This window comes from Cricetulus griseus, chromosome 2 (assembly GCF_003668045.3).
Source record: "Cricetulus griseus strain 17A/GY chromosome 2, alternate assembly CriGri-PICRH-1.0, whole genome shotgun sequence".
Classification (NCBI taxonomy): domain Eukaryota; kingdom Metazoa; phylum Chordata; class Mammalia; order Rodentia; family Cricetidae; genus Cricetulus; species Cricetulus griseus.
The window spans coordinates 40,032,940-40,060,775 of NC_048595.1; the positions used below are offsets into that span (position 1 = coordinate 40,032,940).

General features: G+C 33.6%; 1 protein-coding gene across 1 annotated transcript in view; it reads right to left on the minus strand.

Moving 5' to 3' along the window:
• The window catches only part of Faf1 (Fas associated factor 1), a 305,459-nt gene that overhangs the window by 188,925 nt on the left and 88,698 nt on the right, over positions 1–27,836 (minus strand). Inside the window, exons 6-7 of the mRNA XM_027402460.1 lie at positions 21,500–21,591; positions 8,595–8,700 (exon numbers count right to left, since the gene is read on the minus strand). Coding sequence (XP_027258261.1) covers positions 8,595–8,700; positions 21,500–21,591 — 198 coding nt within the window. The remainder of the gene's footprint in view (positions 1–8,594; positions 8,701–21,499; positions 21,592–27,836) is intronic.

Sequence of the window (27,836 nt, forward strand, 5' to 3'; positions counted from 1 at the left end):
AGCAAATTGTTTGGCTAAATCTTTCATGTATGATGAAAGATTATTACCACAATTCATTAGCAAATTATAGACTTTGAAATGTAGGCAGACAAATATTTGGCCCTGTATCAATCAATTTGGACCAGCTGGGTAGAAATTCACACAATCCCAGGAAACTTGGGAAGTGGAGTGCTCTTTCATTTTTCATTCACTTGAAACATTAAAGAAAAATTATCATTCTATAAAAATGTCCTCTTTTCAAGAATTTAGTTGACTGACTTTAGAATGAATTTTATTTTCAGTCAATTACTACTTAAGAGACAAAAAAACTGAACCCTTTTTCCTGCAAATTATTGTGGGGGAATAATAGCTAATGTATACAGAATACTCAAATACTCAACCATTATAATCCACTTTTAAAAGTTCAATATTTAATAAAGGTTGTATTGCTCCTAACTAGAGTCAGGATACTTCTATACACAGTAAATGGGCCTGGAAAGTGGTTTTACAGTTATTCACCATAAATAAGAGCATTCTCATTCTTCCTCTGAGCTTCTCTTAGCCTGGTCAAGTGACCTTGTACAAAGATTCTGATTGATCCTACGTCTGTCTATTTTGGTTAAGCTACAAGGCCACATACAGAGACAGCTGCACTTTAGGAGCAACTTAAAACAAATTTCATCTTAGTGGCATCTAATCCAGTGCTTGGTACAAGATGCATGGAAAAGTCAGTGTCAAAATTAAACAATGACGGCTTTGCAATGAACAGATGCTTTTGCCTTGCAGCTGTAAAACCTCAGAGCAATCCAGTGCTCTACTGTCTGGTCACGCAATGACCACAAAGCAAGGAATACATTTTGCCATTTATACATTGTTTGCTGTGAGCTTTTAGTCTTTTTTTTTCTTTCTTTCTTAAAAAAAAGGGGGGGGGTTTATATTGAGGATAATAAAACTCCAAAGTAAGTAACAGAATTTTTCTTGAAGTATATTCAGCTGACTGATAATGTTTGAAAAGAATGATCCTTTACTACATTTTGCTGAGTCATATTAGATGAAAGAAAAATATCATGGCCTGATGTTTCAGGCTGTATCCAAATAATTTTTTATGTATAATAAAAATGGAAGTGATTTTTCTACAAGTAAAACTTAACCTTAATATACGTATTCTTGGCCCACATATATTTATGAACACTTTATAATCACTTATCCATCCTTTAATTATTGGTTATTTATTTGTTTTTGCAGAAGGGAGACTAACGAATGTTAAAAGATTTCACATCATGAGTAATATGGTACTATAGAGGTCCATGATAAAATGTGCAGGCTTTCCCAACCCTAGGTAATCATATATGTGACACTCTAGGAATAACGGTTCACTACTAAAATATACTGAAATATTTTTAATACTGAAAGTACTCAATATAGGGCTAACAGTTTAATACTAAAATAAATTACTCTTTTATTTATTTATGTATTTATTCAACCACTGTCATTGTAAGTCAGAGAATTGGCCCCAACTAAGCAAATGACTATACATATACATATACATATACATATACATATACATATACATATACATATACATATACATATACATAATAATCAAATCATTTCTGTTAATTGAGGCTCTGGCTTTAATACCAGTTCTTCAGTAATTTTACTTTAATTTTATTTTAATTTTGTTTCCTTTTTTTTCCTTAATCCAAGTTTTTTCTTGAAATATTTCCTCCCCAAGGATACCAATTCATTAACACCTTACTGTTTACAAATTTAACTGGATGTTTGTTGGTTGAAGGTTTGGGGGAATTCCCTTTTATCTTTCTCCATCCTCCAAATCTAATTTCTATACAAAATCCCAAAGTAATAAAGTTTACTTTTAAGTAGCAAAAAGAATATGCTACCCTCTTTAATTGGAAGTCTGAGAAATAACAATTTTTTTGGTTCTGAAAAGTAAAACAATTTCTGTGGTTAGTTTTACATTTTTATGTTCTATTTTCTAAGTATATAATTAAAACATAAACATAAAAGGCATAATTACCAGTATGTCTATTCAAATATAAATTCCAGCATTACAAAAGCATTACAAACTTACAAAGACTATAAGACATTTACAAGTATACTCTTGGTATGATTTTGTTGTCTTTGTTAATAGCTATTATTAGAAAGGATTTAAATAAGAATGTCAGTAATAAGGAGTTAACAAAGATAATCCATGCCACTAAAAATATACTATGAGTTTACGATCTAACAAGCAGCAACAAAGATACATATTTTAAATGTGATCATTTGTATGTTATCTACATACTTTGTCATAAGAAAATATTTACAGTAGTAGCATTCTATGTTAGAGTATTATACATGAACACCTTTAAAATTAAGGAATAACTATAAATTTGAACAAACTACATTCACTAATATTTCATAATGACTATTAATTGCCTGAATTATACTAACAAAACTGTGAATATATTTTGTTTGAAAATACACTTCAGCTTAAGGTTATTAATTGTACGATATTGAGTCATACTCAATGCACCTTTATTTCTTTATGTACTTTATGCAGCTGTAGAAATTTGTAAAAAAAAAAAAAAAAAAGTTAACAGTTCCTTTTTAAGTACATTTTATCATTTTGGTTTACTATACTGACAATGTATTTTTAAAGTATATGTTTTACTCACAAATACAAAATAAATCACAAACCAAAAGCTAACAGATGTGTGACTTCTAATTAGTTATAATAATCTCTGCTTCAATGCCATTAGAATGAGCCTTTCTTTTCTTTTGAAAACCAAAAAAGCTTTCCTTTGAATTTTAAACTGTCAGGGTGCTTCAAAGTCAATGTACAAAATATGCTTTGATTAAAATTTTAGACATCTACAGTGATAACTTTATGAAAGGAAAATATTAAATTATAATTATCCTAAACAGACACAGTCTTGTGAAACTAACCCTCCATTCATGTTAAAACACAAAGAGTTGAATATAATGAATTTGATTCATCCTCGGACACAAAGCTTCACCACAGTAAACTCAGTCAACTGTTGCTCTTGCGCTTATATTCATGGTGCTTAAATAGCGCACTTTAAAACAAAAAAAACTCCAATTGGCTTTTCATACATCCACCCTCCCCAAAAATAACGCACTTGAAAAACTCAAATGATATGAAAGGCTTCAAGGCCTCTTTTCTCCCTTTCATACCCTTTTTTTTATTTCTGTTTGCAGTAATCTGCCTTTCTCTTTCTCTTTCTCATTGCTACAGAGCAGGCGAGGAGGCTCAGAGCTTTGAAAAGGGGGCTCTGTGTGTAATGGGTCCACTAGAATTAATTTACTTGCACCAAATCCATTGAGCACAGAAGTCCCCCCCCCCCAATCATTTGGAGTCGAACGCAGCCCCCAGCCTTTGTAATTCTAGTAAAGCACTTAAAGTGCACAGTAGGTGTTCATGAGGACCATCTGGTCAAAAGCAAAACAAGCTGCTGATTTTGCCTTTGAATAGAATGAAGCAAGTGTGAATTAGTCTCTTCAATTAGCACTATTACAACCTGTCAAGTGCATATTGTAAAACAGGATTATTACAGTATTGGTCACCAGTGCAATTATTTACTCTCTGCCTTTTCTTGCATATAAAAAATGTCTTATGTTTATTAGTTTCTGATAACTGAATGTAGTAATTTCTCTTAACGCAGGCATTTCAAATCTATCAACACACAAACCATAGATTATGAATATGCTAGACTAAGATGTTAGGATACAAATATCTTAAAGTAACAAAAGGCTAAAGTATTGCCCTTAATTTTTAATAAAATTAATTTTTATTTGAGATACAGATGAAAATACTTATGTTCTTAAATAACTTTCAAATTATCCTAAAATATTTCTAGATAAGAAAAAAAGCATTTCCAAATAGCTACACCATAAATATTTCTTAAATTTATTTCCTGAGATAAAACAGAAACATAGAAAATCTCAATAAGATAATCACTATTTATTTGCTCTTTTGAAGCAGTATGATTCAACAAACCTGTTTTAAAATGCAGCCTGAAACCAATAAAAATATGTACATCATATTCTTTTTTTTTAAACTGAATAAATGGCTTGAATTCATTGCCTGGTTGTTAAAAAGTGTATCTTTCATTCTTAATAAGATGTCATTTTTTATTTTGTTTTTTAATGATATATGCTAATTAAAACTGCTCATTCTAATTGAGCTAATATATGCCATTTACCTTGCAGTAAAAACAAACCACTTAAACTTTTTAATTAAGTAAGCACACAACTCAATTTACCCTCTTACATATGAACATTCTCAGCTATCTCACTGTTTCTTCAATTCTTTGCCACGAGCCCCCACCCCATACCAGAAAACAAACAAACGCCCCCCAAAACGCACCTTATAACCTCAAAACATTTAAAGGAAACAACAGTTGAGAAATTATAATCTATTTACTACTAGAAAAATGCTCACTAATATAATTTGTGAAGAATTATAAATTTCAAAACAGTTACTGGTCACCAGCCTTAAATAACAGCCCAAAGCACACATTAGTCAAGATGAGAAGGCACCAAATAGAACAGACCAAACACCCAAACACACACACACACACACACACACACACACACACACACACACACACACACACACGCGCACGCACACACAAATAGCATATGGTTTACATTTTTCAGAATCAAAATTAAGTCCTGATTTCACAATCATTTTTAAGAATTGGTATGATTTACTCAAGATTACTTCTTGATAACAATTCTACCTCAATTGGCTTCCCACCTAATCATTAGTCTGTATTAAGATGGTGCTGGTAGTGAAATGTGCTACTTGCTCCCAGTAAGATATGGCTTTGTAGGCTGTCAATTTTCCCCTTTCATTCCCATTAAGAACTAAATCAACATTAATAAGAATAGTGAGAATTCTGGGGTAAAGTGAAACTTGGAAGAGGATTTAAATTATTCCAATAGCTATTCATCACACTTCTCACTGTAATAGATAAGTCATAATCTATGATTCTGCACTAAAAAGACTTAGATTTCTTATCTTTGTTATTTCAGGTCAGGTGTATGTTTCTTAAGTTTATATGACACCTATTAAAAAAAAAAAGTAGATATTTGCCTAACAGAAGCTTTTGCAAATAATAAGGCAGACAACAAAGAATCAGTTTCCAAGAAAAAGTTGGCTTGATTTCAGGGACTTTATATCCTTTTCCACACCTGGGCTTAGGATCTGCAGAGGCAAATCATTCATTTTTCTCCGCTTGTGTTAGCCCACCCCAAGAGCATCTGAAACCACAGATTTTTAAATTACTAGAATCTTTACAATTAATTGTTTAAAACTGTGAATTCTTAAGAGTAGAAAACTGATTAAAATAAGATAGGCTTGTTTAAATTTTGAAGGAATTTCAGTATTTTTAAGTGTGATTAGTATCCAAATTAGAGTGCAAATTGATAGAAAGTTGGGGCTGTCAAATGTTATAAGAATATTGGTAATTTTATGAAGTATTATGTTATCATAACAAAATAAGGATTTTTAACCTCTTATAACTACTTAAAGCTCTCTCCATTTTAACCATCTTGACTGCTATGTCACCATGTAGAATATTTAAGTGGAAAGATTTGAAAAGATCTTAAAACAAAAATGCAATCAAAACCAAACCCCTCACCTGGCATCCAAAGGAAAAAAAGTCACATATTGTGGAGCAACGGCTGACAGACAGGATGAGCAAACACTTGTACAACTGTCAGTTTATCACCACCAACTTGCATGACCACGTGTTATTTATTTGAAATTCTAACTGCATCTTAACACAATTCTCTAAATCAGTATTTTCAAAAATGTATTTTGCTCAATTAATAGTTACAATCGGTGTCCATTTCAATCTTAACCATTTAATAGTTTTGAGTGAAAAATACTGTAAAAGCTTTCTTTTAAAAATTCAAGAATTTCAAAATATTAATAATGCTCTTAGCTAGAAAATAAAAATAATTTACTGGAAAAATGACCACATGTTTTTAATCTATTGCTTTAAACACTATTGATTATAGTGGTCACGGTTTATTTTTTGGCTTGCTCTTGAAAGAAGAGTCCTGAAACTGGTGACAGAGATTAATTTAAAATTTAGGATACATAACATCAATAAACTTTCACATCAAAAACACAAATACTAGTATTAACAAAAAACTACAAATTGTTTCAGGATTGTACTTCTCTCTTAGTGCAATTAAACTGATTTATAGTAGCTTAGCAAGAACTAAGGCACTGTGGGTTTCGAGCATCCACAAGAACCCTTTCCTTCCTGAAACCAGACTCAGCACAGGATTCCAGAGGACCAAGAAAAAGCCAGGGAGGTATGCTCACCCAGTTGCTGCACAGCATTGCTCAAAGTTACACAAAATAAAGCAACCCATGTGGAATTGTCTACTCACAAAAAACAATTTTCATTAGACACAACATTTTTCCTAGTAACCAGTGTTTCAAAATATTAAATTAATTTTTTAAATTAAAAAAGAAAAGACTATTACCCAGAAATACATAAGAATATTTGTCACTAAAAATTCTTCTGGAACATTTTAAAGAGAGATTTAAAACATGATAAAAGGATTTCAATGTTTTCAAGTCCTTGACACTTAAAATGTATTTGATAATCTAAATAATATACCAGAGAACAGTTTCAGCCAACTGTGGCACGCGATGGCACATTTACAGAATCTTAAATTTTCTTTTAATAATTAATGTAGTCATTTTGAATCATTCTGCATAGGATATCAGGTGTGAGCAGATTGCATTAACACTGCTTAAACATTTCAACTTGTCAGTATGGCCAACTCGATTTCGGAAATATTTGCAGTATTTTCCCATCGAAACAGTAATAAAGGCAAAATAAATATATGCCACTACTTTATAATCACCGAACATTAATGAATATTTTATGTCTTTTTAAATCTCCCTGTTTAATTTAAAAGGGTGAAATTAAGTCTCCTCGCTGCAATATGCCAATTATCTGTAAATCAAACAATAACTTGGCCATTATGCTCCTTTTTGTTAATATAAGAGAAGCTAATTTGAAAACACTGAGTGGCATTTTTAGGCTATCAGCTTAATAGAACATTCTGCCCTCTTGTGGGAGAAAGTGGAAACACATCCAAATTAGTTAAACTAGCAAGGCAAAGGGGGTTTGGGAATGGAAGAAACATCACACAACACTTTAGCTATTAAAAATTTCATCCAGAAAGAAAATAATTCCTATATTTATCCATCATATGTTATGTTCCTCTTCAAATAAAAAATAAATCAACTGTGAAATTTACCTCTTATCTTGCTTTATCATTTAACTGGATTTATTGTGAAGTTAAATACCCTTAATTAAATGTTCACTCGTGTATTTTGATTTTGTCAATGATCCTATAATAACTAACATATAGCCATATTTCAATTTTAGACCAAAAATGACTTTTCAAGAAATTAAAATTTTAAATTTAGAGCTCAGAACACCCATTATAAAGGCTAAAAATGAAACTGCAATATATAAGCTTGAAATTCTAGAAAATTCAAATAAAATATATGGATGAATTTGGAAGTCAGAGAAAGGGCTGCATGTTAATGCTTAGGTATATAATTAAGCAATTCAACTGATTAATGAAGAAAATAAACAGAAAAAGGAGTTCTTTGCAACAAATTAAAAAAAAAAAAACGCAACTCAGCAGTCTAGCCATTACCAAAACATTTTTTATAATTCTAAAAAATGGCTTGTTCTTTCAATATTTTAAGCAATATGGTCTTAAATTTTTATGTAGCCAAGATTTGGCATGATCTAGTCTTTTAAAATCCAGGAGTAAAAAAACAAGTGAAGTAAGTTTCATAAATTATGATGGTTAATATGAAGTAAGTCACTATTCTAATGTTGCTAAGCATGAAAGTCCTGTCAAAGCCTCCAATATTCCTCACCTGCCTAAGGAGAGAAATCATTGGCCTTTAGATGGGTGGGACCAAAGACATATCAAAAAGGTGTCTTTCTTCCATAGGTATCCCTTTTCTCACTTTTTTTGAAACAGTAACTCTCTTTGGACATACTGAAGAAAACATAGACAGTATTAGCAGAGTCTTTCCAGATAGTCTGAGCTAAATGACAGTCTCCACATCTTATGAATTCTGCCCAGAGCTAGGACTGAGCTGCTTTAGAAAAGACTCTTCAAATTCCTGTTTAAAACACAAGCATATGACATAAATGCATGACACATTTGAAACTGACCTTTCAAATAAAATAGAAACCCTACACAGTGAATGCTGTCAACAATCTCCACGTTAATATTTTGAATAATTAACTATAAGGCCATGAAATATTCCATATAACGGGCTGTTTGTTTATAAGCAGTTTTTTAAGCAGAGTGTTTTAAGAATGATCAAGAGCTCCCACTTACAACATTTGTATTTCTAGGTCAAGTCATTTAGTGTTTCTACAGTAATCATTGATACTCCAGTTAATTAAAATTAAAAACCCAATAATGAAACATAAAGAGAGTTTCTACCAGAACAGATAAGCCCTCTCTAACAGGGTCAACATTAGCTATAATGAGCTACCTTTATTCCTCAGCTGTGAGACATAACTCACCTCTTGAATGGTACTGCTTCCTGAGAAGTTCAGGTTGTACTCCCGCTGGACTTCTCGGTGGGTGATGATCAGCATGAAGTTTTGATTTAATGACTCCTGCAGGGCACTGAAAGGGTTGAAAGAAAAACAAGGAACTCAGAGATGAACAAGTTCTAGCTTGCTTCACAGCTAGCTGCAAAAACCCCAGGAGTACCCTAACCTCCACATAGGCATGTCCGGGCCCAATGTTATCATCTTCTCAGCTCCTAAAGGCAAGAGAGCATGCTGAGAGCAACCAAGGGGAGCTAACCTGTTAACTCCTTCTCTACCAAGGTGTTTTCAAACTTGTATTGTAAATACTTCATTTCAAATACTACATACTTTCTACACTTGTCTATTTTCTTATTCTTCCAAGAGAACCAATTGTCTAATTGCCAATGATATTAGTATCTATTAAAATATTTATTCAAATGTACTGAAACACTGATTCAATTCTAATGAAACAGTAGTCTAGAAGAGAACCATAATATTATTGTTTACACTTAAAAATGCTGTATAAAAATAAGATAATATGTTTTCAGCAAAAATTCAGAAGATACTGAAATCTACAGAATTGTAACTGCTTCACCAAAATTCTTTCAAAATAACTGTGCTTTCACTTAGGATTCAACCATATAAGAATTCAGGAATTGAAGAGTTCAAAGCAACACTTTTAAAACCCTATAGTAAAGTGCCCAGATGTTAAAAAAAAGTATAAAAACCACAAAATATATGTAATCAGCCACATAAATTAAGAAATATAAGTCATGAATCTATTTTATGTCATTAAGAAAGGTGATAATCAATAACTTAATAAAAATGTATTGCTATTATCTTCAAATAGTCTGCATGGCCTGTCCAGGGTGTAATTTGCCATAGCTATAGCCTCAGAAAATATTCTGAGTGTGCTACATAGATCTGGCCTACTTGGCTCCTCTTTTGAGGATCTGGAACAATGCAATAAACACACACAGAATAAAGATGAGAATTAGGCATTTAATTTGCCCACCCTATTGTCTGCCAAAGATTTCATAGGTTATTAACAGACAAAAAAATACAAAGGAAGCATAGATATCATAAAATAATATTAATAAATTTTAAAAACTTACACCCAACTAAAACACAAGTTTCTTGAGGCAAGGACATTTGTTATTATCTCTTTAGGACCTAAGCAAAATACCTGGTACACTGAAGATATTCACTTAGTAATAAACAAATTTCCACAAGGTAAGAGTCATATTCATCTTTGTCTTTCACACAAGGTCACAAAACTGTCACTCTAGTTATAGTATTTTTATTTATTTATTCTTAAAGCAGCATAGGTTAATGCCTCGCAAAGGAACTCAATCTAAATAAAAATACACAGTTCTCTGAAAACCTCAGTTTAATAGGGATACATACACATCACTGCCAATAGAACTGAAATAAAAGTTCAATGAAAACTGAAACAAATGTGCTTAACACTGTCCTTGGTCAAACAGTAAAAGAGTCCATGAGAAAAAAAGGAATCCATACCAAGACCCATACAAGTTGAAATTCATAGGATCTTAGAACTGAACACTCAGAATACACATCTGGTGAGGGGGGAGACACAACTTTGACACTGTTGTATACCAATCTATAGTCAAAACACTCCAGTTTCTAGAGAAACCATGAGGAAAAAAAAAAAAACAAAACAAAACAAAACATAGTCCTTGTTTCCGTGAAACTTACATTTCTGGTAAAAGGGACAAAGTAAATGGGAATGCCATGTACCACGAAGAAAGCAAAACAGATCATAAGATACAAAATAACAGAGAGTCAGGGGAATCCAGTAAACAGAACAGCTGAGAAAGGCATTGCCAAGGAAAAGACCTATAAACTGAGGTTATCATAATACAAAGGCAATTAGCAAAGGTCCAATCATTTAGGTTCTCATAGCAACTGCACTGGAAAGCCACTGGAGGGGTTTAAAGAGGGTTATGTTAAGAGCTGACTTCTATTTCCATCTTTGTAAGGTTTCTCTGTGTGCTCTAACAATGGACAGAAAGACTAGAGATGGAGGAGATGGGGGACAGACTGAAATCACAAAAGAAGTGAGGAAAGGAAGAAGAAATGGTAAAAATATTAAATACAGAATACAGGTTAGAGGCAGAAGATGGAAAACTTACTGATGGAGGACAACAGAAAAGTTCAACCCCAAGATTTCCAGTCTGAGTAAACACAAGGATGAAATTTTATTTAACAAAAACAAGTGGGTAGGAAAATTGAGAGTAAAGTTTTAGATGAATTAAGCTTGACTGTATGTTAGACACACAAAAAGAAATTTCACTGTTACATACAATGTAAACACCAAAGCCAGGTAAAAAGTGAACTCAGGACTTGGATGGTGAAAGCAAGAAGACAGAGCTCAAAGTCATCCTCAGTAACAAGGCAAGTTTGAGGCCAGCCTGGGCCATGTGTAGCTCATTCTCTCTCAGAAAACAAAACAAAAAACTAAAAGACAACAAACACACAAAACAGCCAATTAAGAGATATTAGAGCAGAAGAGACAAAAGCATGCAGGCATATGGGAGATATGTGACTTTGTGCCAAATGAATCTTGTGAGGAAAGAAGTTATTAAGAAAAAAACAGATCGAACCCTAAGATGGAACCCTAGAACGCTCCAAACTCAGAAACAAAGCAAAGAAGGAGTCAGTTTAAAGAAGATTAATGGTAAGGAGAAAAATCAATAAAGACCAGTATAAAACAACAACAAATAAAATAACTGTTTCAAACAGAAGAGTGGCTTCAGTCATGCTAAAGGCAAGACACTGGTACAAAAAGGCCAGGAAAAAAAAAAAAAAAAAAAAAAAAAAAAAGGACCATGTGCTGGCAACCTCAAAAGGCTCTGTATGACTATAATAAAGGAGTTAGAAATAAGTACAACAGCCCGGCATTGGTGGTGCACTCCTTTAATCCCAGCAATGGGAGGCACAGCAAGGCGGATCTCTGTGAGTTCGAGACCAGCCTGGTCTACAAGAGATAGTTCCAGGACAGCCGCCAAAGTCACAGAGAAACCCTGTCTCGAGAAAACAAAATCAAGACACGTGAGTTCAAGGCTTGGTGTCCAACAAGCAGCATTTGGGGTAGTGGAAACATTTAGGATGTGGGGCCTATTTCCAGAAAGCGAGTTTTGGCCATATAGAAGGCCTGCCCTTTGAAGGGACATAGGGATCCTGGTGTCTCTTCCTCTCCCTTTCTCTCCTCTTTGTCCCTACCCACCTACCCCTAACCCCATACTGCCTTGCCAGAGTAACAGGGTCAAACATGCATGAACTAAAACTTCTAAAACTATGAGTCAAACAAAACTTCCTTCCTTATTTAAAAAAAAAAAAAAAAAAAGTTCAGGCCATGTGAGTTCTAAGCTAGACTGGTTTACAGAGTGATACCCTGGACAGCCAGGGCTACACAGAAAAACCCTGTCTCAAAAAACTATTTTTAAAAAAAGGAGGAAGGCGGGAAGGAGGAGGAGGGGGAGGGATATATTATGGAAGACTACAAAAGCTAGGCTAAGGAACTCAGAATTTCAAAATCTTTACTATTTTATATGGAGAAATGAATACAGAAATACAGAAATATGTATACTTTTTGTGGTTACATTTATACAATTTCTTAGATCTGTTTCTTGGTTTTGCTATCAGACTTGGGCAATAATTTTGAAGACAAGTCTGACAGGACCAGCACCAACTGCTGCACTACTGAGAAGAAAACCATTTAGTCAAGTTCTATAACTTCTGGGTAGCTGTGAGATGGAACATATACACATACAGAGACACAAGCCTAAAACTGCTGGGGAATTGGATAGCAGGTTCTACACTTCTGCTCTACCAGGTCGAGCTGTCTGATCATGGCAAGTCGATCGTTCTTTCAGCAGTATTTGGAGAATGTCTAATATCTAAGTCCTGTCTTAGACACTTGACTATCCATAAATACTCAGTTTCCTCTTCTGAAAAAAAGATAAATTCTTCCCTTATACAACTATGAATATTGAACTTTAAAATCCAAGAGTGGATTTTTATTGCATAAGTTATGAGGTGGCTTATTATAACACTGAAAATAGAACACTTGAGAGATAGTCAGACTTTAAAATCTCACAGTGATAGTGTAACACCAACAAAAAGATCTACAGTACTTTTGTAGCAATTATTCTTCATGATTTATGAGTTTGTACAGGGAAAAACCTTTTTTGTTGGGGTTGGAGAGATCATCCGGTAACTAAAATACTTTCTGCACGAACCAGACCTGATTCGTGCCCCCAAACACCCAGGTAAAAGGTGGCCTATGGCTGTAACTTCAGCTCTGGAGATGGGGCAGGGTACAGACAGGGATATATATTCCAGAGGTTACCTGAGCAGTCAATGTATACCTAATAGTGAGCTCTAGTTTTGTGATGAGAGACTATTTCAAAGAGGTGAGGTGGAGATTGACAAAGGAAAACACTCAAATGGACCTCTGGCCTCCACACACAGGTGAAAGCATCTACACCCCCCCCCCACACACACACACACTGCTTTACTTGTATACCGAACCTAAAATGCCCAGAATCATAGTTGGGTTTGTTTTTTTTTTTTTTTTGGGGGGGGCATTTATAAAAGTCTTATTTCAAGTTGATCTACCATATTCATGATTCTAGGAATATGATTTGTCTACTGATGGCAACATCCTCCATTTCAGACTCTAGCATAGATCATTTACTTCATCATCAACAATTAACAGTTGGTATTGCCGGGGTTGGTGGCGCACGCCTTTAATCCCAGCACTCGGGAGGCAGAGGCAGGCAGATCTCTATGAGTTCGAGGCCAGTCTGGTCTACAGAGTGAGTGCCAGGATAGGCTCCAAAGCTACATAGAGAAACCCTGTCTCGAAAAACCAAAAACAAAAACAAAAAAAAAAAAGTTGTTATTACAAGTACTATAACATATGAAGTATTAAGAATTTTATAAATTTTATATCGAGTATATGACATTATTATAATCACTTCCATGTCACAAAGGAAATGGACACTACTTTACTTGTTCAATGTCACATACACAAAAATGTGGCATTTTCTCAGGTCTAACTACAGAGAAAATAGTCATGATTTGCCTTTTGGGCATAAAGAGAACCCAGCAAGATCATATTTCTGCCTTTCCTGAGTTTGCTGAGAAATGGGCAAACATATTTTCACATATCGTATCTGTGCTACAAATTATAATATTGATTTTCCTATAGCATTAGATACAGAAACACTTTAAAAATACTTAAATTAAGACGGGGGTGGTGGGGACACACATCTTTAATCAATCCCAAAACTAAGCAAGCAGATACAGGTGGATCTCTAAGTTTGAGGACAGCCTGGGCTATGGACAGCAGGGATCCACAGAGAAACCCTGTCTCCAAAACAAAACAGAAAACCTTAAGTTAGACTACAGATGCTTTCTGCAGAAATTAACATATGAACAAAGTATATTGTGTTTTGTGAGAGTTTTTTAGTTTTTTAGTTTTGTTTTGTTTTTTGTTTTTTAGACAGGGTAGAAAAGTTGTAAATTTAAATAATCTGAAATTGTTACTTGAGCAAATTCTACTAACTGATTTATCTATTGACTAGTTCCAGTGACTAACTGGAACCTCAGTCACTGCATCTAGGAGCAGTTTTTCCCTAACAGCATCTTTTAATAGGCAGATAATCAGCCATAGTTAGGTCTAGCATGCTCTAGCAATCTCTCTTCAAGATGCCAAGTCATCCATTCTACTTCAACTATGGACCTTTAAAGTCTAAGGAAGATTGTCAACCAAAATGAACAGGTGGAAAATAACGCAATGTTTAAGTAGCATGTTTTCTCTTCAATTGAAAAAGTAAAAGTGGGAAGGAAGGAAGGAAGGAAGGAAGGAAGGAAGGAAGGAAGGAAGGAAGGAAGGAAGGAAGGAAGGAAAGAAGGAAGGGAGGGAAAAAGTAAAAGCAAATAGGTAAACTTTATTTTCATTTAAAAAATATTGTATATATGGTTCCAGAAGCCACCATGCAAGAAAGCCCAAGAGGCCTTAACCCTTCACAAAAAACTCGAGGCAACTAAGGAATGTTGAGAGCAGAAGAGAGCACACTGACTGGTTATCCAATACCAAATGGTCAGACCCAAACACATACATAAATATTATAAGCAGCATTATACAAACTGAGCAGGATCTATTTAGGAACATTTACACACACACACACACACACACACACACACACACACACACACACTTGCACACAAACACGAAAACAAAAATTATTTCCCTCCCCTCAAAAAGAAATACCATTTGATCACCAGACAGCTCCAGAGCAGTTATTAATTGCTAAAGAATAAAAAAGAATGATTTCTTTCCTACCACTTAGTAACAGCGCCATGTCATAAGGTGCCATTAGTAGCCACCATGTTGTCAATCAAGAAGAGTAACAGCAATCAAGGAATCCTCTCAGCTAATTCCTTTAGTCCAAAATCCCCTCTGAAAGTCTTCAGTATGCACAAGATTCAGTTATTCTAAATCATAGCCTGCCTATCAAGAATGGAAAGATCTAGAGAAAACACTCACTGTTTGAAGTTATAAATTCACCAAAATCAAACAAATTAGAAAAGGGAAATTCACTCATAAACTTTGGGGCTTTTAAAATTAAATATCCATGTCCTCCCCAAAAGTCATGTTGAAACTCCTAGAATGACATACAGTATTTGAAGATGGATGCTTTCTGACATAATTATATTTAGATGAAGCTCTAAGCGTTCCATGATTGGATTAGCATTCTCACAAGATAACTGAGAAAGTAGAGCTCTATTTCTCTTCTAACATGCAGACTTTGTAAGAAGGCAGTCAAGCCTGGATGAATCTCTCACTAGGAAGTGAGTCTGTTGGTGCCTTTATCTTAGACTTCTCCCAACCTCCATAAGGATAAAAATACATGCTTGTGTTTAAGCCACCCAGTACATAACATTCTGTGACAAAAGCCTAACTGATGAGGTAAAGTCTTTTACAGTCTCTGCATCAAGAAAAAAAAAAAATCTGTCAGTTTAATTTAGGCTTTTGAACTGGCTATTTGACATCTAAGAATTGAAAATTTATAGTATATAAATTAAATTACCTTAATAAAGTTTAACCATATTATGAGAGCTTAAGTAATGTGCTAGCCACAATTTTTCCAACTAAATGTGCCCACAAAAAAAAAAAATACAATATACTTTTAATCAGTCTACATGGAAATTGGGAGTTGATTGTTGCTATTTCTACTTGAAAACTGCATGTCTAATGACAACTATACAGTCAGTAGGAAAAGTATACTTTTTACATTAGGTATGTTTTAACACCAATATAAACACTGAAAGTTCTGTTGTGTATACAAGGTATATCTTTTCTTGAGCTGGATACTTAAAAAATATATATATCAACATAAAATAGGATCATTACATCCATTTACTTCAGATTTTGTTTTTTAAACATGGTCTAATGACTGAAGCAGGAATAGTAACTTATTTAATTTACCATGAATTTTCATAATAAAATGTTTATCATTTTATAGAAATATAATTTGTATCTTTCCATATATTAAGATTTTTCTTCTGTCTCTTTTTACTATTTTGTGATCTACAATTATCTTTTTTCCTTTGAGATACATCAGATTTTGAATTGATAAGCAAAACACATGGCAATTTAAATTTCCATTCTAAACTTAAGAGTCATATGAGCTCTTGTCAACAAAAGACCAAATTTACTATAATTATGGATTATTTACACTAAAACAAAATAAGAAATCAATATGTAAATGTAATGTTTGTTGTAGCTAATGCAGCCAGCAATGACAGATTAGGTTCAAATAGCAATCAGTTTGAAAATCTGGCACATATGTAAATGAGCTAAAGCCTTGATGTTTACATATGATTGTATTTCATTGAGGATTTTAAAATTGTCTTGGGAACAGCATAAAAATAAAATGTTAATCTTTCCACTATAAATATGACGAGCTATTATCATAACCAAAACCAGGTTTCGCTTCTGTCCAGCTAAACTAACATGATACTAATAATTCTGAGCCGAAGATTACATCATTCTTAATTAACACTCTGCTACAGTTGTTAACATCCTCCAAGACACCATGTTATCATCACCACAAGTTCTGTAACAATCTTAAAACCATGTTTAACAAAGGTTGGCCTCTTAGTCTGCAGCTACTTTTAATTGCTTTCTTTGCTGGCAATTAAATACGTCTAGATAAACAAACATTTCATTTTACATAATTCCTAATAACATTTTTCAAGACAATTTCAAAGTCTAGGTGGCCTTATGCCTATAATTACTGTTTATCAATACAGTGATATATTGGACTCAACAAAATGTCTTAACCAAAGTATACAAGATTAATCAAAACATGGTAATTAGTGGTGATATTGACATATTGTGATCTACATAAAGTAGAAAATAGCAAAACTGTATAACTATAATTCCACTCATTGAGGAAAAATTGTTTTAAAAAAAGCATATTTGCAATGTATTGATTTTCTTGCTTTGTGAATCAGTGAGCAACTTTCTTGCTGTCCATTAACTAAGTTCCCATCATAAGGAATACCTGCAGCTCCTTTTCAAAGTGTGATGCTAACAAGCAAATCTCAGTAGTCACCAACCTATCAATAGGCAGTAAACTGTCTAAATGGATTTGGTACATCACTCCAATTAGATGTGCTGGGATCACCATTGATGCTTTAATTGGGGACAGGTTTCTTTTATCATCCAGAAAGTCATCTTCTTAAAAGGACTTCTTACTTAAAACATTTAAAATCTTACTTTAAAAAGTCTAACAATAATGTTGATTAAAATTAAACGTAAGTTGACTAGGAATCACAATTTATTCCTGAGGAATGACAAGCTATTTTAAGAATCACATCAAATCATACATTGTTCTGACTGAAACACTAGTTTCTTAAAATATTTTTGCAAATATCATTTGTGAAAGCAAAGGTCTAGGAATGTGATCAATAGGACCATGATTCTCTGAAACTGGCATTTTGATCTATTTTCTTAAGTATTTCATACATGTTTGATTGAGCTGCTCAAATATTTTACAGCTTACAAAATCAGTAAATAAATTTGATAGACAACTATGTCTAGTCTAATTTTCTTTGTAATTTTGTCAAATTTTGCTGACTTGAACACACAAATCTACAATCACTGTATACTCTTGGAAAATTCTCCTCAGTGTTACCTGCCTTAAAATGAAGCTTAAAACTATTAACATTATTATACTACATTCTTTTAGGTAATATTAGCCTGGAATACTCAAGGCATAATTTCATCCGCCTTTATTTTCTATTTTCTCTGCTACTATCTTATAGGAATTTTTGAAGATCAAAATTTAGAATTTCTGTTTTGGTTTTTTGGTTTGTTGCTGCTGCTTTGTTGCTACTATGTAGACCTAGCTGACAAAATGAGCTAAGTTGCTTCTAACACCTTGGACTAAGGAGATTGCATGCATACACTACCACATCTGGCCAGGGCATCTGCTTTTAATAATTTAAAATAGAATTAAGAATAAATTAAGAAATTTAATTCTATCTTATAGATATTGTTAATAAACTTGATTGTTTTGCCATTCCATGTTTTTTTTCCTACTATTATTTTCCTATACTTCTTTTTAAATTCCTAGCTACATTAAGTTTTTTTTTTTTTTCTAAACAAATTTAGGTTAGTTTCTTTTGTGTTTACTACCATTAGTTGTGATACTGATACCCAAACTTATGTTTTTTAAACAAAAACTAAAGATAATCAGAATGTCTACAATCTTCTTTAAAGAAGAAACTATACATGTCATATCTCTGTCCTCATCTCCTTTTCACTCCAGGTTCCTCAGTGCAAAATGTGGGTAATTTTTGCACAAAATCCACTCATGGTTTACTGTAATGATTTAAGAAAAATTATGTGTGCAAAGGGCTTGGCAGAATGCCAGTCTTCATGAATGACAATTATTATGTCACTATCACTTATCAAATACTTTACATTTTCTTGATATCCTTATTCTCCTTTGAGTAATATAATAATATATATCCTTACTCGCCTTTGAATTTTTATTTCAGTATTTTCCATTTGTCATTGCTACTATAACTATGAATAAACAGAACCCAGAAATATTCTCCATTTGACACCAATAGGCTCTCTATCTTTCCTACTGCCTCTAACCCTACTAGTTATCTTGATTTCAATACTTTATCCTAGACTCCAATACTGTGTCCCTACTCACAACTGACCCTTGGAATTACCCTTAGGATTCATATGTAGAAGGCCTAAACTCCAATTTGATGCTATCTGAATTATGGTCTTAAGGAGGTAATTCAAGCCATAAGGTTGAAACCTTAACCCAATGTGACTGGTGATTTTATAAGAAGAAAGGAACAAACAGTTTGATCACTTTTTCTTTTCCTGCTAAGCAAAGATACTAATACTATGAGAAGATGGCAACGTACAAGTCAAGAAAATGCCTTCATCACAAACCAACCTGACCTACGTTTCTATCTTGGACTACAAATCTGGAGAACTATGATTGTGTTGTTAAGCCACCGAGATGCTCCAGCAGACTAACATTCCCACATCCCTTCTTGCCACCAGGGTTTGTTTGTTTTACTTGTGCCAATTGTTCCTATTTATTTGTCTTGTTCTCCTATTTCAAATAATTCTGGCTTCTGTGAATGTAATGTATTTTCATTTCTCACTTATTCTTTAAATATATTAAAATCCAATACTCAATTCTATCCCTCAACCAAAATTCACCTTAACAGAGTCAGTTACTTAAATTTCCAACTAACTGGCCTTTTCAGCAATCATCATGTCAGTGAGGCTATGCCCAGCACTTCACACTGTTTTTACTTAGGGTAATATCTAAGTGGGCAGTTATAGTTTCCCCAGGAAAAGTGATGAATCAGTTCTAAACATCTAACTCTGAATTCCAAGAGACACAGACACAAAAGACTCTCAGAAAACCAGAGCAGGAAAGCTTGTAAACAGAAACTTCTAAGTAATCTAAACATCTTTTAAAAATTGAAAGGTTGGAAACAGATGCTAGGTACAGGTAGAGACTGTTGAGAAAAGTATTCGCAAGAATATCAACATTAGAGCAAATGGGGAAGCACTATAAAAGAAACTGGATAGGATAGTCAAAATTGCAGGGTTAGGACAAGCAAGGAAGATAATTAAGAAAATTATCTGGAAAAGAAAGAAATTTTTAAAGGGCCAATATTTCTAATGAATAGGTTACAAGCTCACTGAAAACAGAACTTGTCTTTTACTTACTAATTAATAAAAAACACACTGATGAACTGAATCATTCCTATAATAATAACATTTTCCCCATTTCTAATTTTATTATGAATTATAATTTGATTTGCAGTTGTGCCACAGGTACAGTGCTTCACTCTTTAAATTCATTACTGAACTCTAAAGGATTTAAAATACTTTTCAACTGTAATCTTTCTATTACCACCAACGTCTTCACTCTTAAAATCTCAGCTTGAAATTTTGTTTCCTAAAATCAACTTTAAAATAATTTTTACCTCAATTACAGATGCTCATACGATAACTTATGTTTTTGTAATTTTTGGTACCAGAAAAATTGTCAATATAAGACTCAATTACCAGGCACCCCCTAGTGGCAGTAAAATCGTGATAGGAAGATTAAGACATGGAGGTAGAATTTTCTTTATAGTTCTGACCAAAACTTAAAATCATTTGTCAGTAAACAATTTAAAAGCATATTACTTTATATCTGTTTTAGTAAATAACTTACAATATACTGTCATTGAGAGAAAAATTCAAAGTCTTTTATAAAAGTGAGCAAATATCTACAAATATGAGCCCTAACCTTTTAGAGAAGTCTCAACTAAATGTGTATTAATACAACTTTTTCAATGTCATGAGTAGCTACATATGTCCCTTCATACTACATCATTTGTCTTTCTTTGAATATCTGCCATTGTTCCTAATCATGAAACATCATGGAAATTTGGTAAAAATCAACAAGCCAACTATAAAACAGTTTTCATTCCCGAATAAGCACTGCATTTCAGCAGCACTGTAGGCCCTGCAGACGTAGGGAATAAATTAGGAATCAGAGGTCAGCTACAAGGTGGCAATAAAGAAGACAATTCCATGAACCCAGAATGACATTCTGGTGATGACAAAATCAGCAGCTGAACATAAGGACCACGAAACTCCAAAGTCAGCTTGAAACTAGTTTTGATATAATATAAAGACTCAGAAAATATTGTTTTGTCACTAGCACAATCAGTATAAACAGGCCATTTGCTTCATTTAATAGTACTAAATTTAATTTGCAACTAAATACTGGATCACTTTACATATGTACTGAGTTCAGAGCTAGAATGAAGTCTCTCTATCCTAAGAAAAAATTCTATGAGAACTTAAGTAAGCATTGATCTGGCTTTATCTTGTAGAACTTAACTGTATTTTCCTCAATCTTCTTTGGCAATAAGACACTGGGGTTGTATTTATTTTTTCTCCTCCCTCTAATCTTTGTCCTTTAATCAAAGAAGGGCCATTCTGGCTCTCCCCCAACCCCCTAAGTGCTCACAGGAGCTCAGAAGCCTGAATACAGTAGGTAATACTAAACAATAGCTCTGTTTGATTATTTTTAATATACAGGCATTTTCCAACAGATTTTTCTTTGAAAGAGGATTCTATCAGTAAATTAAATAAACAATCTAACCAAATAGTGTGAAAATTGATACACTTAACAGTTGCTAATAAATTAAAGCTTCCATAAAATTTTTATTTATTATACTTATAAACAACTCATAAAAAATTTCCCATCAAATGTTTCCTTTCAGATTTCCAGGAGAAGTAAATCCCTTACCCAGCATGACTAGATGATGAAGGTGGTGGCAGGTCTGGTGTAAGGACATAAAGACTGTTGTTTTTTGGCAAGTGTAGTGATTTTAAGACCGTCTGAAATAGGAAAAAAGAAGAGAAAACAAAAATAAGTATTAATTTCTACATTGTACATTATTAATTTCTACAATTCTTGAATGTTTGGTAACTTTTAGGTTGGTTTTCATCTTTTGGTAATTTCCTAAATATAACAGAAGAACAGCTAAATCCCAAACATCTTGTTTCTGCTATTTTTACTGCAAATTAATAATACAAATCTGAGCATAACACTATAATATAAACTTTTAGCTCACTGGAGATGCATATAGATAAGAGCAAAATTAAGTCATTAATTTCCCCACTGAAGTATAATCATGTTAAAGCAAAAATTAGTAATGCAGGCTTTCAGAAAATTTTAAGACCTAGAAAAATTTATAGAAAGCACCTCAAACCAAGGATCTTTAAGGGTAAGGAGCTGTACCCTAAGAGGGTACATAACTTGGATGTGAACTCTAGTAAGAGTTACCTAGATCTCTTTATTCTGACTCTAAAGATCTTTTATTATTAAAAAGATCTGTTGAGTCACACTCATATATAAACTTATTCAAATTTCACTGTCAGAAAACTCATACATTTTCGATTCTCAATCTTAAGGTAAGCACTTGCTAACATGCTTTCTGACAGCTACACATATTAGGAAATTCATTTTCACATCATGCACTCAGGGCATGCATTTTATTCACGAATCTTACTGCATTACACCTCTGTACCAAGACTACCGTAATCATAAGAGTGGCTAGAATAACTCAGGAGTCCTGATTCTGGGGGGAGTGGGGTGGCAGGGAGCTTATGTTTTAGTAGGATTAAAGTAATCTATATAGTTGAAAATTAGAAGGTGATAGTTTTTTTTGTTGTTGTTTTCTGTTTTTTTTTTTTTTTTTAAACTAAAGATAAGGCAGGGAGCAAGGATGAAGAATGTGAGTTAGGGTAGCTTTGCAATTTTAAGTTGGATAATCAGAGTCTGTGATCATTGAGCAAAGATTTGAAAGTGGTAGGCAACAAACAAAAATATACAGGGAAAGAGCACTTCAGACAAAAATAGGCAGTACAAATGTTTAAACAAATAAACGTAATTTTTAAGTTTAAAAAGAAGATGGCAGACAAAATGGACTGAAGGCATGAGTTGGAGGATTGTTGGGAGCTAAAATATTAGATATATTAAAAGCTGAGAACTGTTAAGCAAAAAAACAACAGGAACTTGAAATTACAAGCTTCTGCCATTGTTAGTAAAATGTTAAAAGCATGGGGAGATAAGTGAGGCAAAGAAAGAACAGTGAAAGATGTTCTGTGGGGAGAAGTCCAAGGAACTAGGTGGCCAAAGTAAGAATATGAGATACTGAAATTAATGAGGAGTTGGAGACTACTTAGCAGTTAAGTGTGCTTGCTGTTTTTGCAAAGAACCAGTCTGGTTCCCAGTACCTTGGCCAGGCTGTTCACAACTATCTGTAACTCCAGTTCCTGGGATCCAACACTCTCTTTTGGCCTCGGGAGGTAAATACACCCACAAATGCATACATATCAGCAAAAAAACAAAATAAATCTTTTCTTAAAAAATTATCTAAGTCTTGATGGAATTTAGAATTAAATTAGCAAGCAATAAGACAAAGAGTAATTATAAGCCAGAAGTTAACAATCATAAGGAAATAAGGGAAGATAACTTCAGTAAAGGTGATATAAACTTCTGACATAAATTCAAAGCTAAAGAAATTCTCATAGGAAAGACTGATAATGATCTAAAAGCAAAAATGATGATATATATTTTGTAATTTATTTCAATTGTGTGAGACCTGCCAAAATAAAATCAACACTAAGAAGACTACAAAGGAACAAACTTTTTGAGGAAGATGCCTTTACTCAGAGGAAGACAGCAAAGGAAGTGTACATGGAAGAGTTTAATAAAAGTAATTTTGCTAATGATCGATTAGTTTAACAGCACACAGCAAAAAGCCTTATGGCACTGTAGAGGAAGGAGAAATAAGACAGGTGTAGGGTGTACAGTCTATGAAGATTTGAGAGAGGAGTGATTTGGAAATTTCAGACTTCTTACGGTGATTGGCATAAACAGGTAAAGGGTAGCAAAATCAATCCTGGCAGTGTCTAAACAAATAATAATGGCAAGGCTGTACGTGTTAAGAAGCGAGGAGTGATTAAGGAATCCTTAGACAAGGATTCCTTAATTCTGCAGATGGAGAAAAAGACACCTGGAGAAAGGTGATCTTACCCAAGCAGGCCACAGGAAGAACTTTTAACTGCTCCATGAGAGGGCCCATCTTACTAAGTGCAGTCTTAAATAAAAATAAATACCCTAATTATTTACATTAGAATGACATTTCTGTTGTATTCCACTTCTTTCTCCTCTCCTCCTTCCTTTTTATGTTGTCTGTTACCCATTCAATTAACTTCACAACCTATTAATGGTTTATGGTGTGTGGTTTCAAAATCAAACACCACAATACACAATTAATTAAAAGAATACAACCTACCAGGACACACCAAAGTCAATTTTATGTCAAATATGTAATGCGTTTTTGAAATTGATGTGTTCTCTCAATAATGTTGGCATGCACACAAAGTGCATCCATAAATACACAGGAGAGTTATCTTTACCTTTTATCCTTTATTTCTTTGTGGACTACAGAGAAATACTCTTAGCACTCAACCAAGTCATTTTTGTCCTTTTGCTTATCTACTACCCAATGAGTCTCCATTAAATCTTCCCCCACTAATCATACAGAGCATCATTAAATAAAATGGACCCTTTTCTTTAGGCCATTTGTTCCTGCATTAATCCATGAATCTTTATTTGATACTGATATATCAAGAATTCTATATACACTGGTGAAAGAAACAGATATGGTCCCTTTTCTTTTAATGTAATGGTGGAGAATTATGGGATGAGAAGCCAATGAGAAATGTCTGTTACAGAGGTAGTAGGAAAGCTAAAACCCAAAAGATAGAAAATTGCCATTTATATAAAGATTTGGAGGTAATGATTCCAGAAAAACTGAACATTATCTGCCAGGTATTGGGTAAAACGTTAAGTCCTAGTTTAAAAAAAAAAAACAAAAAACAAACAGAAAAGATTTTTAAATAAGGTATAGCATAGAAGGTGAGGGTAAGAAAACTCCAGGGGTACTGTAGAGAAAGGGGTAAAACTTTGCTTCAGTAAATGAGCAATATACTTCAATTTATTTTTTGGGCTTTTTTAAAGATTTATTTATTATGTATATTTAAGATGTATTTACTATGTATTCAGTGTTCTGTCTGCATGTATCCCTGCAGGCCAGAAGAGGGCACCAGAACTCATTATGGATGGTTGTTAGCTATCATGTGGTTGCTGTGAATTGAACTCATGACCACTGGAAAAGCAGTCAGTGTTCTTAACCTCTGAGCCATCTCTCCAGCCCTCAATTTGTATTTTTAAAAGATCATTCTAGCTGCTAAGCAGGGAATGAACTAGAATTATCCATAAAAAGAAGCTAAGAAAACAATGGTGAAGCTCAATTAGGCCAGATACAGATACTAACAGTATGGATTAGGCAATTACATCAAAAATACTGAAAAGCAGCCTTAATTGAGTTATATTTTAGAATTATAATCAATGGGGATATACCAAAATATCCTTTGTGCTATTTTATGAGGTATTGTGAGATAAAGAAAAAGACTCATGGCCACAATTTCTCCTTTAACAGTGGCTACACAAGGTTGCTTTTTTTTTTTTTTTTTTTTTTTTTAGGAAAACCGTGAAAGACATAGGAGATAATCAGGAGTTCTCTTTAAAGCACAGTTGTTAGGGATGCCAGTAAGATATGCAAGAATGGAGTTGGATATGGTGTACATCCACAATCCGAGCACCTGGACAGGGGAAATGTACATTATGTGGTAAACTGGCATGTGTTGTTTGAGCTCATTTAAGAGGTTAGCTTGGGAAACATTTCAAACCCAAGCAGGAATGTCTCTTTCAAGGTCTGGGAATAGGCTGCTGCCTAACACTGTGATGGAGTGAACATAATAGCAACACAGACCAAGAGTAAAAATATTTTGTCCATGAAAACAGCTATAAGGTGAGACATTTCCAACGGAAGTTACTATTATTTATCCACGGCATAAAAGCATCTAAGGTGAAAAGAGAAGCATGAGGCTCAGCTATGGGAAGCTCAGTCAGATAGAGAGAGCTCAACAGTGAGCGAGCTCCAGATAACTGCCTCAGCTTCCCTGGTCAATTTTTGCTGGAGGTTGCAAGCACCCAATTTAAAGATGATATCTCTAACAGTTGTTACTTTTCCCTTTACTAGGAAGTCTCACCTGGGGCAGGGGGTGTCACTCTGGATGGAGAACTTCAGTTGGCTGCCTTAAAGGGACTTCCCCAAGGTGATTTCCATTAGATGTGTTGAGTTCCCGATTTGATGATGTTTGCTTTGTATTTATCATTTGCTATTTATTCTTTTACTTTGGTTTGCTATAAACTGTAATGCAGTCACTCATGAAAAACTAAAAATATGCTACTGAAGATCATTCTCCAGACTGTACAGAACAGAAGTGAAGACAGAAAGATTGGAAGTTCAAAGACAGTTTTAGCTACTTAGTGAGTTTGAGACCAGCCTGAGCTACATGAGACCTTGTCTCAAATAACCAAGAAGAGAGAGAAAAGAAGGGAAAGGAGGAAGTGAAAAGGGAAGGAAAAGAAGATATGCAAATACAAGAGTTGTCAACTTAAACATGTGAATTCATTGAGATATGGTATGGAAATATAAATTTGGATGGAAGCAATCAAAAATTAATGGCATAAAAATAATAGAAATCCCACATGGAAGAACATATAAATAAGTAAATGGAAGTATGGTGTCTAGTCAAAAGACAGTCCAAAAACTAGAAAAATAACTTATGAACATTTTCAAAATGACCACCTTTCTTTTAACAAACTATTATTTTGTTACCACAGGTTTCTCGATTTAAAAAAAGAATTGTATAAATGATTTTATTCTTGCTGCTATTTTTATCAAGGTTGTTGAATTGTTCATCCATACCTTTTTAAATCCTGAATATCCAAATAAACAAGGGCCAGGAATGAAGATCAGTTAATAAAGAGTTTCCTTAGCATGCAAACAACCCTGGGTTTCAACTTGGGGACTACATAGCACCAGAAAGCAATAAACTAAGGATATGGGATAAACCTAGCTGCTTTTAAATGGTATGTGAGTTAAAATAGCTTTTTATATTTTTAAGTGATTGAGGAGGGATAAAAAGAACATTTCATAACATCATAACATTAAAACTCTGTGTCCATAAGTAAAGTTACACTGGAAAATGTTATGCTTGCTTTTCACACTTTGTCAGGGGTGTTCTCACTCTTTGGGGATAGAGCAGGATAATAGTAACAGAGGCTGGATAAAACCTAAATATTTATGACCAGACAATACAGAAGAGGCCTGTTGACCCTAATATAGCACATCATTAAGTGTATCAAAAATTTAAAGTTCTTGCCTATCTGGGATTCTAGTAAATGTCTCAATGAAACATAAGACCAACTCAATATACCAATTTTGATACATATATATAATTTGTAAGCACAACTTACCACAAACCACTGACAAAATAATGAACCAAAGGATTTTATTTGTGCCTGGCTATAGAAATATAAACTCAGGAATAGTGTAAGAAGATTTGTAAGTACTTCTACCTTAAACATAGAAATGTTTAACACTAACTCATTTATTTCTCCCTCTTCTCTCTTAAGAAAGAAAAGTGAAATATTTTATACATGGGTCTGGATTTAAAGGGTCCAAAACAATAGCCACTACTACTTGAAAACTACTGTACCTTCTGTAAATTCTCAAGCTATTAATTCATTCCATGCACCTGCCACTAATCAAGGAAATGAAGAAATATTCTTACCATTTAAATTTTCCAAGTTTTAAAAGTTTCCTATTATCTTTGTTCCATATGCAATACTTGGCATAAATGTACACAGTGTGTATGACTTCTTTCAGGCCAGTAAGTAATTGGTCAGTAAATTATTATTCCAGGGCACTCACTGATACCCTAAGAGGTTTGAGAAAAAGGTAAATGCTCTCAAAAAGGTACCAACCTTCTAAAAAAATACTCAGAAATAGAAAAAACATGCCACATAGTGTTTTTATTTGCATACCTAAACTCATCTAAAACCATTATTGGTTTATATGAAATTATTTAACTTGAAAAACATTATTTGGGAATTAAACTAAACTACTACTATCAAACTTACATCTGACATACATACACTA